Raw genomic sequence first — 17,136 nt, 5'->3', positions numbered from 1 at the left:
TATTTATGCTTTACCTTATTTTTTAAGTGATGCTGACTTTTGGGACATAATTACTGTCTTTTCAAATGATATTTTGAGGTGTTTATTAGATGGAGCTTTTAAATTATTTTTTCATACCACTTGGTAACACCCCACCTATCAAAATAATAGACTTATCAAGAAACACTTTCAGTCAAAATTTACTTTACCTAATGTAGAAGTAGTATGTCAAGTTTCTTTACAATCCTGTAAATAATTTTGAAAGAAAGAAAAATGCACACATGTTCTGAATATTATGAAATTGAGAAAAAGAAGGAAAAGCATTTAGAGTTCCTTTCACTGTTTAATGTCCCCCATAACTTCATTCTTTCTCTCCCTCATGTTCCTCTGCAAATCTCTTGTTGACTCTTCTCTTCTTTGTTATTGTGCCATGTTCATAATATTAACATATCACTTTCATGACAAGCATGTTGCCAAATTTCCGTACTGTCTTCTTTGCAAAAAATCCAGGTCCAAATCTAAACTTTGGAAGAATGATAATTCTGTTTTTATTTACATCATTGAAGACTACAGCAGCTTTGAAAGCAGCTAATTTTACCAAATGGCTATGAAGAAAGGTTGTCCCTTCTGAAGTGGAAAATTTAAATTCTCAATAGGGTTCTGTGTATTCACATATGTGTACATTACGTGAGGAGTTTAGGTGAGGGTAGTGCCCTGTACACTGGCTTAATAAAGAAAAAGCTTCTGGAATATTGTTTGTATGAGTAAATTGGCAGTGTAATAGACTGATACTTGTCACAACTACATATAAATAACACAAGTCTTATTTATTACCCTCACCACTATATGTAAACTATCATCTCCCCTAACTTTACACTGGCAAGCTGATCTAATTGCTCACTTGGCAATAATAAACCTATTAACCTAAATTCTGCACTTCCATTGAAGTTACTGGTAAACTCCTTGGTACAGAGTGACAAATTTTTCCACAAAGCACTGGTAGGACTGTCTTTCTTACCTCAGTGCTGATTTTGCATTTCTGTATATTGTTACTGATGTGAACACTACCAACCCTGTCCATTTTCAAATACTTTCCTTGCGAATCATTTGAAGGAAAATGAAAACTTTGTCTTCAATTTCACCAAAAATGAGTACCAAACACTGCTAATAACAAGCACCTTGCCTTCTATTTCAGAAGTGAAGAGTATGCCTTTCCAATAACTAAATACTATGGCCTTCTACAGTAGAATGTTATTTAGGGCTGTTGCACAGGTGGTAAATGATTTCATTTTGCTATCAGCTATCTTACATTGCCTGTCAAATTTGCTTGTAAATACGAATTACACACTGATTTTATAAAATAAGGTTTGACAGAGTAGGTTGTACGGCTCTTATAAGATCTTCGATTAACTCATAGGGTAATTAATCTACACAAATTTTTAGTACAAGCATGTAGCTATCATATAAACATACTTTAAAAAAAAATACATTTTCTGCTATCATATCCCTTTAATATCACATCACACAAATTGCAGAGGGTTTTTTTTTTTTTTTTTTGACTTTTTAAAATCTACAAAAGTTACAAATGAATTTTTCACCTTTCTTTTTTCATTGTTTACATGGATCTACAGCATAAAAAATAAAAGAATGGGTCTACCTTGAATCCCTTAGTAGGCCTATATATTATTAGTAAGTTATAGGCAACAGACTTGAAAGTAGTGAGAATGATTGCTGGTGTAAGAGTACTTGGAATGAGGAGATAAAGGCTAAGTTACAAAGGTATGAGGTATAATGTGGCAGGGAGGGATTTAGTTAGGTAGAACTGTAGTAAGGAGTTTGTCCTATGCGGACAACTTGCTCTACTGAAACCGTGCAATTCTGCAACTTGAAAAAAAAAGCAATAAGTCATCATCAATTTCCCACTCCAGGGCCCAGATTTGGTTAACAAGCCTCCTCTACTCCTTTCTGTCCTTCCACTTTTCCTGCTCCATTACTCCCGCCACATTCAATCCAGCTTCTCTAATGTCCTGCCAAATCTGATCCACCAACCTTCTCGGTCTTCCAACTGTTCCCTTAACTTCTCTTTCCAATTCCCTTCTTGCTACCTGTTCCTTTCCCATTCTTTTTAAATGTCCGAACCATCTCAGTCTTGCTTTCTGTATGTTCTGTACTAACGGTTCTATATTTAGCTCTTCTCTGATTTTAATATATTCAATTCTATCTCTTCTTGTCTTTCTAACCGATATTCTTAAACATTTCGTTTCTACTGCTTGGATCTTTACTATCTTGTCTCTTATTACTTACCAGCGTTTCTAGTCCATATGTTACAATTTGTATGAAATACTGTTTATATAATGTTAATTTTGTTTTCTTGGGTACTTTGTAATTCCATAAAAGCTCTCTGACTTGATGATAAACTGTTATACCTTTACTTAGCCTGTCTGCTCGTCAATTTCGACGTTCCGTTTTACTCTAGGCCCGCTAGATGGCAGACAGAGTAAACCAAAACTCTCTTGGGCATCTGTGGCTGAGATTTTAATTAATTTTGTCAGGTAAACACCAAATGCATCACTAGAGATCTTTAACATGCCGACATTGTACGATATGGATTGTCGAATGCACTTTTTTCCACTCTTCAAAAATCCGACTACCTCTGCCGGGTTTGAACCCGCTATCTTGTGATCCGAAGGCCAACCCTCTACCACTGTATCGTAAGCTTTTTCCAAAATCCAAAAGTACGAAGATGATTTTCTAGTTCCTTTCCAGATGATTTTCCATTATGTTCGCACTGTAAATATCAAGTCTATTGTTGATCTATTTGGTCTAAAGCCATATTGTTCTGCCTCTGTGTTTCTGTTATATCCCTCAGTCTTTTGTCTGTGACTTTCTCCATTATTTTTAGCCCATGGGATAACAGGGTTATACCTCTATATTTTTCACATTTCTTCCTATTTCCTTTATTGAACAATGGTACAATGCTTCCTTGTTGCCAATGTTCAGGTATCCTTTCATCCTGCCATATGGCATTGAGGGGTCTGTATAGCCACTGTAGTCCAATGCTTCCTGCTGCCTTCATCATATCAGCACCGGGCAAGTTGGTTGTGCGGTTAGGAGCACGAGGCTGTGAGCTCGCATCCAGGAGATAGTGGGTTCGAACCCCACTGTCGGCAGCCCTGAAGATGGTTTTCCGTGGTTTCCCATTTTCACGCCAGGAAAATGCTGGGGCTGTACCTTAATTAAGGCCACACAACTACCTTCCCTTCCTTATGTCGCCGAAAACCTTTGATATGTTAGTGCAGCGTTAAACAAATAGCGAAAAGAGAAATTCCTAGCGAAAGACAATAAAAAGATGTTAATCACTTTTCTTTTGGCTTTCCTAACAGGGTTTTTTTTCTTTACGTCTCACCAACACAGATAGGTCTTATGGCGACGATGGATATGAAAGGCCTTGTAATGGGAAGGAAGGGGCCATGGCCTTCATTGAGGTATAGCCCCAGTATTTTCCTGGTGTGAAAATGGGAAACCACGGAAAACATCTTCAGGGCTGCTGACAGTAGCATTTTAACCCGCTATCTCCCAGATGCAAGCTCATAGCTGCACTCCTAACCACACAGCCAACTCACCCGGTCCTAACAAGGGTTTGTAATAATTCCAGTATGTGAAAAGAATCTAGTTTTATATCCTTGCATACACACCCACTGTTTTCCACAATGTGTGTTTTTTTTTTGTTTTTTTTTTCCCTCCCACTGTCAAGGTTGTTAGTATATTACATTACCTGTGTCCTTCCTCTTTTTCTGCACTGTGAGATTGTAACAATTCATTCTCAGATCAATCCAGAACTTTAGGTAGCCTTGTCATTTTGCCGTCGACCCCTTCTGCTTATGGCATTTCACTTTTCCCATCTAGGGCATTTGCGAGTTGGTAGGCTAAAGTTGCATTGTTTGTTTTTTTTCTCTCTACTTTTTGTTTCCCTTTCTAATTTTCTCTTAAAGCAAAGAAATTTAAACATGTTAACCATTTTAGAATGTAAACATGTACAATGCTGTCAAAGTTAGAACTTAGAAGTTACCAGGTTCCGTTAAGCCCTGGCTTGTGATATTTGAAGTGAATGTAACCTTTTTGTTTCCTTGCAGTACACTTTCGACACAAGGAAATAGTGCTTTATCCTGATGATACAAGGAAACCACCAGTAGGAGAAGGTCTGAATCGTAAAGCACAAGTTACTTTGGATCGGGTTTGGCCTATAGACAAAACATTGCATGAACCGATAACTGATCCAGAGCGTCTTGCAGAAATGAATTACGAGGCTAAATTGCAACGAGTGTGTGCTAAACTCCACACTCGGTTTTTGGAGTACAGGCCCCAGACAGGATCCTGGGTTTTCAAAGTAAGTTGTAGTTATTTTTCTATAAATGAGCATATGATTTCCGTGATATTTCAAACCCTCTTGTTTTTTTGAGACTGAGCTTTGTTTCCTAGTCTTGCAATATGTTCTGTGGTCCATTGGTTACCATTTACTCTGTAAAATGCTAGATTTGAAATTTGTGAGGAACTGAACAGCACTGTGTATTGAATAAGATGGATAAAAATCCTATACTGCACATTATAACCCCTATTTTGCATGACCTCGTTTTAACGTAAACCCACATTTATCGAAAGAAATTTCAAGTCCCAAAAATTATTCCATAAGAGCAATGCAATTGTATATTCGATTTAATGTAATTCACAATAAGACAAAACCCACATTTAGCATTAAGGAAATGTTAAAATTCTCTAATATTTATTTCTATTCATTTTGGTTATGGGACATTAAAAAGCTATGAAAAAGAAGTCATAAGCTTGCTAAGTATGATTCGAAGCAGAGGAGGAATTTAGAGCTCGGGCACTTAGGACTAAAGTGAGATGTTGGACTCTGATACACATGCGGCCGCTGTAGTACAGTAGAAGAGAACCCCTGTTTTAATGACATTGTTATGCCCTTCAACATTTCCTATATTAATCTGTGCAATATTCTTCTATTACAATGAGAACCTTTTTACTGATTCATCCGTTGTTATGGGCAAATTCGAGCATGTTAGGTTTTATCTTTTATCAATATTCATGCACTTCTCCAGCGATCATCTTCCGTATTGATTCCTCTCTACGCACAAGCGAGTTGATCTTGAGAGGGCCGGAGCTCTGACCTACAGTCAGTGTATGTACACTATTTACCATATAATCCCGAATACCACCCGCCACCTAATAAGACCCACACCCTAAATTTGAGACGGGAAAATACAGAAAAACATTAAAAATCGAATAACATACCTATTTAATTTTCTTCAAATTTGCCACAAATATAAATTCAAACAGGTTACAATTAATGAAATCATCACAAAAATCGTAAATAAAATCGGTCCAATACTCGGATCATTCACAATTCACAGTCATCTGAAGTTTCACCATAGGAACTTCCGTCACTGGCATCTTTCCACAAATAGTCGCCCTCACTGCCGTCCACTGAATTTGAAATTCCACATTTCTTAAAGCTTTTGAACACTAAATCATTGGGAATGCGCGCTCATGCGGTCTTGATCCAGCTGCATATTAATCCCACTTCAGGTCTCTGCGCTCGTCTGGTTGGTGTTAACGCGGGATCACCATCAGATTCACAATTAAGTATTTATTTTCCACCTAGTCGATACAATGATTGCTTAAGGCAATTTTTAATGCTTAAAAGTGGTACATGTTTCGTATATTATCAACATCTTCAGCCAGATAACACTGTCCTCTAAAGCATTACTTTGTCAATTTATATATTTTTCATCTAAACAGTGTTATGTGGCTGAAGATATTGATAATATACGAAACATGTACCACATTTAAGCATTAAAAATTGCCTTAAGCAATCATTGTATCGACTAGGTAGAAAATAAATACTTAATTGTGAATCTATTGAAGTGCGCTATGGACCATGAAGCTGATTTTATGTGATCACCATCAGACATCCATTCGGTGTACAACAGTTTCATTGCAGTTTTCAAAGGCCAGTTCATGCACACATCTAACGGCTGTAGAATAGAAGTGAGTCCTCCGGGAATTATCACAAGATCGGTTTTTCTTTTCCTCGTCATATCCTTTACGGCATCAGTTGTATGTCCTTGGTAACTGTCCAAACACAAGCATGTTTCGTTTTTGTAACAAAGCTCCCGGGCGACGTTGCCAAACGCACTTCACCCAGTCCTCAACTAACGTACTGTCCATCCAGCCGGACTCGTGTGGTCTTACAATAACACCGAACAGGAAGTTTCCTTTCGGAAGTGTTTTCCTTTTCAGAACTACATATGGAGGGAGTTTGGTTCCATCCCCTAATACGCTCAACATTAGCATGCATCGCTGCTTTTCGTTACCACCTGTTCTCATGGTTACACTTTTAGAACCCTTCGTATCCACTGTATTTTCCAATGGCATTTCAAAATAGACAAGTGTCTGGTCAGCATTCGCAATCTGTGACAGCAAATAGGAATTTTGCTTCCTCTAATGAATGTGACACTGAGAGGCCGTTAACTTTTCTTTATACGCCCCAGGGAGATGTGAAACAGATGTGTCTCCAAATGCACAATCCCTTTCTCCGATAAAAGTTTCGGATCCATCCGCGGATTGCAGTAAAACCCTGTGTTTTGAGTTCTTTTGAGATCTCTAGTGCTTTCAGTTGACATATTTTGCTAGAAACACCATGTCTTAACTCACGTTTTTCTATCACAAATTTGTGGAGTCGTCCTTCTATTTCCGGAAACACTTCACTCCGCCCGCGGAACGCTCTGCGATCGCTGTTACTTTTTAGAAGTTTTTCCTTCTTCTTCCGCCAATCATGAATACACAATTCATCAGTATCGTACTTTCTGTCAATGGCACGATTTCCTTATATTTCAGCTTCGCTTACAACTTAAGTTTCTCACGCAGAGTAAATGACCGCAGGCGCAGTTTTGAATCTGTCGCTCACTATCGAGACAGCACTTTCACAGAACAGATAGTAACTGGAGTGTGAGTGAGATAGACTTCCATAACCAACAGTCTCGACTCTTGCAAAGTACGATATACCGCGAGATCGCCTATTCGCCCACCCTGCATGCCAGCAACACTTGTGAAACAAATGACGATCAGGCATCTGCAGCAGCGGCTGTCATATTTACGACATATTTACCCATATTCTTTGGTTTACCGTATTTCATTACCTTACATTTCTTGTTTACATGCCACTCTAACTGTATTGTTTTCTAGAACGCAACTAAACACAATAAGACCTGAATGCCCGTTTACATGTGGTATATTGAGTACGGTAATCGTATTCAAATCTGTTTCAATACTCCATGTTAACATCTATATATATAAAATAAGAGTTTTGTCTGTACATTGCTAAGAATTTGAAAAGAATGATATTTCTGTATCGGTCATGTCCACAGTAACAAGGAAATGCATTTTTTACTTTTCCGTAATGTATGTATGTATGTATGTATGTATGTATGTATGTATGTATGTATATATGTACATGCATGATGAGAAAACGGCTGAAGAGAATTTAATGAAAATCGGAATGTAAAGTTGGGTGATGAACCACTACAATCTAGGCTCTAAATTATTTTATTGACGCCGGGTGAAATGGTAGTTTAGGGGAAGGCCTGAAATGTAATTCTCAAATAAGTTATTTATGTTATTAGTGGTCGTATCGATAAATACTACATAACTAACATAACTTGAGTTAAGTCGTAAGTTAGTAGTAGTTATATAAGAAGTTATTAAATTTCCAATCACTTATGTCTTATACATTGTTACCGTACCGCATATAACCACAGAGATATTCATGAATTTGGATTTTTGTTACTAAGTCCATATCAGCGCCGAGTCACGAGAAAACGTATAAACAGAATTAGTGATAATAGGTATGTAACGTCTGAGAATAAAGAACTAAAGTCTACCATATAAATAATTTTGTAAGACGCCCTAATATCACAGAGTCGAAAGAAAACTAATGTGAAGGCCTGCAATATAGAAAGCTAATAAATATCAACAATAACATTACATTGACCATTGTTTGTTGTGATGTGCTTTTTGTCTTCTGTTTCCACTCATCCCCGATAGATAGGATTACTGCAGCGTACCGAGGTTTTTTTAAATTTGCTTTTCATCGCACCGACACAGGTAGGTCTTATGGCGACGATGGGATAGAAAGGAATTGGGGTGTGAAGGAAGCGGCGTAGGCTTTAATTAAGGTACAGCCTGGTGTGACTGGTGTGAAAATGGGAAACCGCGGAATACCATCTTCAGGGATGCCAGCAGTGGGGTTCGAGTCCACTATCTCCCGGATGCAAGCTCACAGCTGCACGCCCCTAACCACACAGCCAACTCGCCTGATCATACCGAGTGTAACAGCCTGCCTGTATATTGGCAGGAAGTAGCTGGAGAGTTAGATAACTTTCTTCTTTAGCATGCCATTCCCCTGGTTCATACATTTTCTGATATTACTGGTACGTAACACACTGGTTCATCATAGCATTCGAGCTATTCAATCCCTACTCTGAGGCACTGATTGGAATGAGTAGTGTGCATATTTAACGGAATAATGACAGAGGAGTGTTCACGGCAGTCTGCGACCTGGTTATTCTAGCTCGGGAACTTTGGACTGTTAGATCGGTACCGTAGTACTGTTCGTTGAAAGTCAGAAAGTGTGCGGTTTTTCATTTGATCGAGTATTTTATATGATAACATTGCTTTCAATCGCTACATTCCTACTGACGTTTTTATAATGACCTATGTTTAATTCAGTTAGGAAAACCACCAAATTAGTCTTACTGAGAATCCCGTAGCGAAACACGGGTACATGAGCTAGTAGTAAATATTTACGAGAATGAACGGCTCGAATACGACCAGCACCCAAGATTTAGAACCAATATTTTGGGGAAAAAAGTGTGGATGGTATTTGAGATTATACGATAACTCTACATTTCAGCTCAGAAAGGATGGTGATTGCCAAGAGGCAGCTGCAGGAAGCTATTAACCCGATGAATGCTACACCAGCCTATAGACGGGCTGACACGGCCAGTCCTCCACTGCTACGCCTGTCTATAGACGGTGCGCGAGAATTTTTTTTTAGTTTCCCAGTTCACTTTCGAGTGCGAATTGGATCGCTGACATGTTCTGCCATCTGTTGGGCATTATGTAGAACTAATTGATCAGAGATTATAGCTTTGGAAAGTAAGTTACAGAGCTTTTTGTAGACGTCTGTGGAGTTCATCTGTGATGTAAACAAACAAGGAGGAACAACAGTCTAGTTTCTCTTACAGTGATGTTATTTCGGATCACAGAATCTTCAGTTATTAACCACAGCGGAAAGTAGTGATGGAGATGATCATTTTAATGAATTGTTAAGTGATTTTAAAAGTGAGAGTGAAAGAGGGAATGCCAAAAATATTGTATGTGAGAGAGAAACAGAGCCTCCTTCTAAACGAAAGAAGAAAAACACGGTGAGTACAAAACTGTTTTATCACTATTTTCGTTGCAGACGGATTACTTTTCTTCACCAGAGTTTCAAGTAATTGTGACAGGCTCTGAGGGCGAAGTAGTGTTTGTTGAAAACCCGAAAATCATTGATTTTGTTAGAAATGTTGTGCCAGTGGAGTTGGTGCAGATAGCATAGTTGAACAAATAGGCATCACCAAAAACCAGTAGAAAACATTTGTTCACCATATTCCAGGTATGGAAAGGTATTTTAACTTGTATACTTGTAAGAAGTTACATGTGTTAGTTGCCTACAGATTTTAGGTAATATTATTATTTTGGGCTCTTTACTTTGTATAAAGATAATGCACGCATGGGCACATAACTATAATTTTTTATTTTCTCAAAATAATATTGAACAGAAGTGTAGGATTTTCCATTTGCATTAGATTTATAAACAACCAACAAAATTGAGGCTTCTACAAAAAATTTTACATACGAATGAAAAAACTCAGCACTGAGGTACCAAAAAGTCAACTGGTAACTCAGCACTTAAAAGGTTAACCAGTTTGACAGATGGGCTGTACAAACACAGTTTTTGATTTTTAGTGGCTAAATCCTCGTCTCTGTACTTCTGTCAACATCGGCCTCTGCACCATGTCCCAGAGTTCCACTTGCATAACAGTGTCCTACCAGTGGTAGACCCCCTGCAGGTTTCAGGGACTCCAGTTTGGTAAGAGACTGACATGCAGTCCTATATCTGTCAGTTGAAGATGAAATGATGCAAAAGGGATTTTAGTGGTAAATGAGGATGATCCAGAAATGGAGAGTGATAATGCAATGGCAGAGGTGGAAATGGCTGTTGAACGAAGAACAGGAAAAGCAAGAGGGATGGATGAAATATGTATGAAAATAATAGTCAGTAGGACCTATCAGTGTACGTTAGTTGTATAGGCTGCTAAGGTGTATATGGAGGAAAAAGCAAGTACCTGATGATTGGTATAAAGGTATAATAATGCCAGTATTTAAGAAAGGTGACAGGAAGGTATGTGACAATTATAAAGGAATTACACTGTACTCACAAAGCCAAAATGTTGGAGAGAATAATAGAAAGGAGGACGAGAGGAAGGGTGTAAGGAAATTTAGAAAAAGAGCAGTATGGCTTTCTTAAGGGAAGGTCAACAGTAGACCCTATATTTATCTTGAGATTAAAGAAGGAAAAACAGTGAGAATAGGGAAAATATCTGGTGATGGTATTCCTTAATCTAGTTAAAGCATATATAGTGTTAATAAAGAAAAGGTGGGGGAAACCCTGGAAAGAAAAGGATGTAGGAAGCAATCAAGGGAACTGGTGAAATGAAATGTCGTATGGCTTTTAGTGCCGGGATATCCCAGGACGGGTTCGGCTCGCCAGGTGCAGGTCTTTCTATTTGACACCCGTAGGTGACCTGCGCGTCGTGATGAGGATGAAATGATGATGAAGACAACACATACACCCAGCCCCCGTGCCATTGGAATTAACCAATTAAGGTTAAAATCCCCGACCCGGCCGGGAATCGAACCCGGGACCCTCTGAACCGAAGGCCAGTACGCTGACCGTTCAGCCAACGAGTCGGACCAAGGGAACTGGTGAAAGCTATGTATAAAAATTGTTTGTTGTGTCCAGACTCCGGTGGAGTGAACAGATTGTTTTAAAATCCAAGCTGGACTAAGACAGGGAAGTGTATTGTCTCCACTTATATTTACAATAGTTGTGGATGAAATTCTATAGGAAACAGGCAACATATAGAGGGGATATGAAAATATTGTTTGCTGATGACACAGTGATCTTGGGAGTGAACAGTACAGAACTACAAATCCAAATAGAGGCTTTGAATGTCATTATTGAGAAATATATGAAAATCAGTGTAGAGAAGAGCAAAACAGTGGTGATGGCAAGAGGAGAAAAAGAAGGAAAAGGAATCGTTAGAATCAGGGGACAAAACCTTGAGGTGGTTGTATGCTTGAAATGTTTGGGAAGTGAAATAATGCAAGATGCAACTTGGTGTGGAACAGAGAAGTTCGTATGAGGTGTAAAGAGCTAATGTGCAGGATAATTGAGGCCATTGAGAAGAGTATGGTAGGGAAGACAAGGAGAGACAGAGTAAGAAATGTTGAGGTCATAAGAGAAATAGGCATAGGAAAACTGAGTGTTAGGATGGAGAAGAATAAATTGAAATGATTTGGACATTTCTAAGGATAGAATAGGGAAGGATTCCAAAATAAGTGTTGGAGGCTAAGATAGAGGGCAAGAGGGAGGCCCAGAGCCAGATGGATACTCTGTCAAGAACAGTATAAGGAAAAGAAGACTGGAATGGAACACAATTACCGAAGAGGAGGGGTGGAAAGAGAGTCAAGGGTGGAGAAGTGCCATCAGCACCCTGACCTGGCAGGAGCTGGACAAGGGGAAACTCCCTCACCCACTCCGTAGACTTCTGAGGGACGTGAAGTAGCCTTGCCGATCTCACAATCTTCTTCTATCCTTTTCGATCTTAAGCCTGCTCTTGCCAGTTATCAATTTGAAGGGTCCAAAGACTTGCAACTGCTGCTGGTCTTTCTTGGTAATACTCCATGTCTTGGAACCATACAGAAATACTGGTCGAATGATTGTATTGTAGATTAATCATTTTTGCATTCCTTGTTAAAAACTTGCAGCCTAATATAGGGCTCATAGAGTAAAATGTCTTAATTGTATTCTTAATTCTAGGTTGGTGTTCCTGTTGCCTTTGGTTTTGCCCATCGATTAATACACCAAAGAATTTAAACTCCTCTACTCTGTTAAATATATATTTCCCAATCTTTGAAGGCAATCTGTCAGCCTCCTCATGATTCGGTCTCTGTAAGCTGTGCGATGTGTCTTTCTATCGTTTACCCATAAGCCAATTTTTGCTGCCATTTCCTCTAGTCCCACAAATAATTGCCAAATTTCTAATTCATTGCGGCCAATAAGAACAATATCATCCGCATATGCAAGGACTTTATGTTGTCTCCCCAGTATGATGCCAGCAGGTACAAGAGCTAATTTCCTGATAATCTTCTCCAGTGCAATGTTGAATAGGAGAGGAGATAGTGCATCCCCTTGTCTCCGACCAGTTTTACTGCCCTTGAGCAAAACACAGCTAACATTACCATCTATACACAGTTTGCATATGTTAATTTTATGGGAAACCTAAACTCCATCATGGTGTTCCACAGCCCTTCTCTATGGATTGAATCATATGCCTTGAAGAAATCTATGAAGAGATAATGAATAGACTCCTTGTGTTCCCACACCTTATTATTAATAGTCTTAATTGCAAATATGTTGTCTGTAGTGGGTCTGTTACTTTGAAAACTGTTCTGATAGTCCCCAATAACATTTTCAGCAAATGGTTTAAACACTGTAAAAGATTAAAAGACAGAATCTTGTAGGCCGTGTCTACAAGAGATATGCCACGATAATTTCGAAATTCTTCCTTACCCCCTCCTTTATGAATTGGGACAATAAGTGATTCCTGCCTTTCTTTTGGAATAACTTCATGGTGCCATATCATTAGAATGATCATATATATGTATTGTAACAGGAACGCCCGTACTTAGTTCACTGGAGAGTATGGATTGACGCCAGGGCGTGTACTGTCCATGCTCAGAAAGTCAGAGAGAGTTGGGTAGTACGATAAGTTCTTATTAAGTTGAAACTTGTGTTTATTTAAAAATCAACAAATTAAATCACCTTTTACAGACGAACAGTTGAGATTTTGAATGTCCAGGTCGAAGTAGGGAGAGACTTCATCCTTCGGCATTGGCGTCGGTGCTGTCCCACATTGTTGAACTCCGTCCCCCTCACTATAGAACTCCTCTCAGCACCATGGCACCACGTTATCCCACGGCGGTTGACGACCTTCGAAGTTCGAGTGAGACTCGAACCTGGGAGTCTGACGTCTGTTGATGTCTGCGTGCAGCAGGAAATATCTTGTCAGCTTTTATTCCACCGAAATCCCATGAAGGGAGTAGAGAAATGTGTGGACTTCACACAGAATGTCAATAGAATCTGATATGACACTTCTCTACCGCACTGCACTAAAGATTGTTGCATAACAATGTTCGAAAATTCGCAAGTTCTACAGTTAATAGGGTTGGGTGCGAACACTTAGAAATTCAAATAAATTCAGTATCATAGTTTGTGACGATGAGAAAAATAAGCCCAGTTCATAATATGAAAGTAATTATCGTCTGATACACTCATCGACGAACTTGAAATTAATGGGGTAACACAATAACCTGGAACCTTCTATGACTTTAAGGTTCAACCTTACAAAATAAAATGAACCCCATTACATTGGCACAATCCAATGAAAATAAATAAATTAAGTCACTAGGTCGCAGTCTAACGTAATGCTTGAACACGATAAAATGAATGTACAATTCTATGAATGCAAGTTAGAGCACACACAGATTATGAGAAGAAATTACGTTATTTCATGAAGGCACAGTCTTATGGCAAGAAACTAAGTTTTCATGGTGGCACAGTCTTATTAAATGAGATGTACAGTCTTATGGAAAGAAAGTAAGTTTTCACTGAGGCACAGTCTTTATGGAACGAGTTGATTTGGGAATATATAAACTTACATGCTTTGAGTGCAAGAATACATACATAGGACAATTTGGCCGCAATTTAAAAGTAAGATATTTAGAACACGTGAATGCTGAAAAACATAGAAGATTCTCAGCTATGGGAACACACATGACTACCACAGGTCATAAATTTACCAACATAGAACAAAACCTGACCATCATAACAAAATTAAAAAAGGGCAGCTTAATGAACACACATGGAGATCTATACATTCATCTAGACCAACTTGTAAAGAAAAATAATAACCTTAATGAGGCTATAGAATATAAGAACCCGTTATATGATCAAATTCTGGTGTATTTGAAAATGCTTGAATAAGATCACGAGATAAGAATTGGAATCTCTCCCCCTCCAGATAGCCCTACAACGTATTCCTTCTCCTTTGAAGCTGAAGGTAACAACAAGGAACTTAATGGCACACCAATATCCCCCACTCCTCCACCTTCTCAAGTACGTGAACAAGAAAGAATGCATCACTACTACACCAGGCACAAGACTGTAAAAAGAAGACAGGAGATACTGTTCTAGAGGAAAGCAGGTTTAAAAAGAATTGACAACTTGGAATTAGTACGGTAATATTTTCATCTGCAATAGTAACAGGAGCAACATTATGAAATCTAGATTTCTTCATATTGACAATTACTTATTAATGAATAATTTTTAATTTATAAATTGGCCTCTTTTTTTTTCATGAACTTTTTAAGAAAAGAATATTCATTAGGACATTAGGACTATTGTTCTGGTGTTTCCTTGACAACTGCTTTCAATTGTAGAAAGAATTTATATATTTTCTCTTGAGTATTTTGTGGTTCCAAAGATGAAATAAAGCAAAGAATAGAAATAGCAAAGGTAACGATGATCCGTCTGCAGAAGATCTGGAAAGATAATATCACCATCAATACAAAAAAGAAGCTCGTTGAATCTCTAGTCTTCTCAGTCTTCTTGTATGGCGCAGAGACGTGGACCATCCTCAAATGTGATCGTAAATGGATAGAAAGCTTTGAAATGTGGTGCTGGAGGAAAATGTTAAGGATTCCTTGGACAGCTCATCACACGAACACATCAACCCTGAACCAACTTCAGATAAAAGTTTGTCTATCGTGTAAGGTCTCTCAGCGGATTGTACGCTTCTTTGGACATATAATGCGCCGAGATGGTAGTCTTCAGAAGCTGATTGTTGAGGGCAAAGTCCAGGGAACCAGACAACGAGGACGAGTACCGATGCGATGGATTGACATGGTGAACGGCCCCCTACAGAGTTCTCTCAGAGCAACCACATTGAAAGCTTTAAATAGGAAAGAATGGTGGAGTATGGTTCATTGGCTAGAGGGCTGAATATTATGATAGTCACGGCGCCCTCAGTCATGAGGCAAAACGAAGATTATTTTGTTTTTAATGTTGTCATTCAAACATCTTATGTTAATTTTAAGAACACTTCATCTCAAGCATTGATACTTCGTCAATATATGAATTTTTCATCTAAACATCATTATGTGGCTGAAGATGTTTACGAAACGTGTACCACTTTTAACCAATAAGTTGCCTTAAGCAATTAATGTATCGGCAAGGTGGAAAATAAAAAAATGCTTAGTTGTGAATCAGATTAAGCACAGTATCTTGAAAAGAAACTAAGTTTTTACTGAGGCACAGTCTTTATAAAATGAGTTAAGCACAGTCTTACAAAAAACACAGTCTTTTGAGAAACATTCATGTAGAACAGTCCCGTAAACTAAATTGAGGTACAGCATTTGTGAATTGAAATGAAATTCACAAGTCACTTCGTGGTTGTTTAAAATATCAATCATCTAAGCCCTTTCAGTTCGACACTTTATGAAACCAAGGTGATCACTCTTGTATCACTGTTTGTACAAGTTAGTCACTACCAATAACTAGAGATAATTCGCCTCCTTCAAGTTAAAGTCCTCAGATCGCACTTCTAACACTTTGAAATTTTAACTATACCACTCACGTCCTGTCATCGGCACTCAGCCGGACGGAGTAACGATCTCGAGTACAACTTCCACATCTGGCCCGCTCGACGTGGCAGCTGGGATACAAAGACACACACTGAATTCTATTGAGCCAGCACGCTTCTTTTATACGCGTGGATCGGACTGTGAAGTTTCAAATACAAGAGTCTTCAATCTTTAATAACTCGGCTATTCTTCCGCCGATTTTCTTGAACTTGGTACATTATCTGTTACAAGGATCTACATGATGACGTGGTTAAAATTTTGATCGGACATTCTATTCTGGAGATAACGAAATGGAAGCAATGGAATGTTCGATCATGATGTCACTTGGCCTTGGCTGGTTCCCCACAGCGAGTGATCGCCTGCCTCGCTGTCACATCCGCCGCCAAAGCACTTGGCGGTCTTTTCAAACCCTAGCAGATGGGAGTTAGCGCGAGTTGCATAAGAAATACTTTGACGGCGAATGTTGACAGGGGATTCCCGTTTCAGTATTTATGTAATCTTTCTCCACCGTATTTAATAAGCTCAGCAGGAATGTTGTCACTACCTGAAGCTTTATTGTTTTTTAAAGGTATAATACTTTGTAATACCTCTTGATATGATGGCTCTGGTGTTTGTTCTTCTGATGGGGAACTGGATGGTTTACTAATACAGGTTTCTGGATCATCACAATTCACCAAGGACTCAAACTATTGCTTACTGTAATTTAATCATTTGTCCTGATCGGCAATTAAATTTCCGGGCTTATCTCTTATAATGCTCGATCTTGGTTGAAATCCTTTTTTAATTGTGTTGACAGTTCCATACATATTGCGGACGTTCCTGTTTCTGTAGTCATCTAGGATTGATTCTATTTGTTTTCTCAGGTAGACTTTTTTCTTTCTGCGAATTAATTTACTACGTTTTTTTCTGGTTTTATTTTTCCTATATAGTCCTCAACATCTACATTCTCATTAAATTGCAGGCACTTATTATGCCATATTGCCGCTTCATTAACTGCATCTTGACATGCCTGATAAAACCATTTCTTTTTCTTACCAACACCTTTTGGTAGCA

The 17,136-nt window shown here is 38.5% G+C and overlaps 1 protein-coding gene across 1 annotated transcript in view; it reads left to right on the top strand.

Annotated features, from left to right (window-relative positions):
• Nup98-96 (nuclear pore complex protein Nup98-96) overlaps positions 1 to 17,136 on the top strand; it is a 474,154-nt gene that overhangs the window by 198,885 nt on the left and 258,133 nt on the right. Inside the window, exon 15 of the mRNA XM_067143470.2 lies at positions 4,113 to 4,366. Coding sequence (XP_066999571.1) covers positions 4,113 to 4,366 — 254 coding nt within the window. The remainder of the gene's footprint in view (positions 1 to 4,112; positions 4,367 to 17,136) is intronic.

This window comes from Anabrus simplex, chromosome 3 (assembly GCF_040414725.1).
Source record: "Anabrus simplex isolate iqAnaSimp1 chromosome 3, ASM4041472v1, whole genome shotgun sequence".
Classification (NCBI taxonomy): domain Eukaryota; kingdom Metazoa; phylum Arthropoda; class Insecta; order Orthoptera; family Tettigoniidae; genus Anabrus; species Anabrus simplex.
This window is presented reverse-complemented; position numbering and strand designations above follow the sequence as displayed.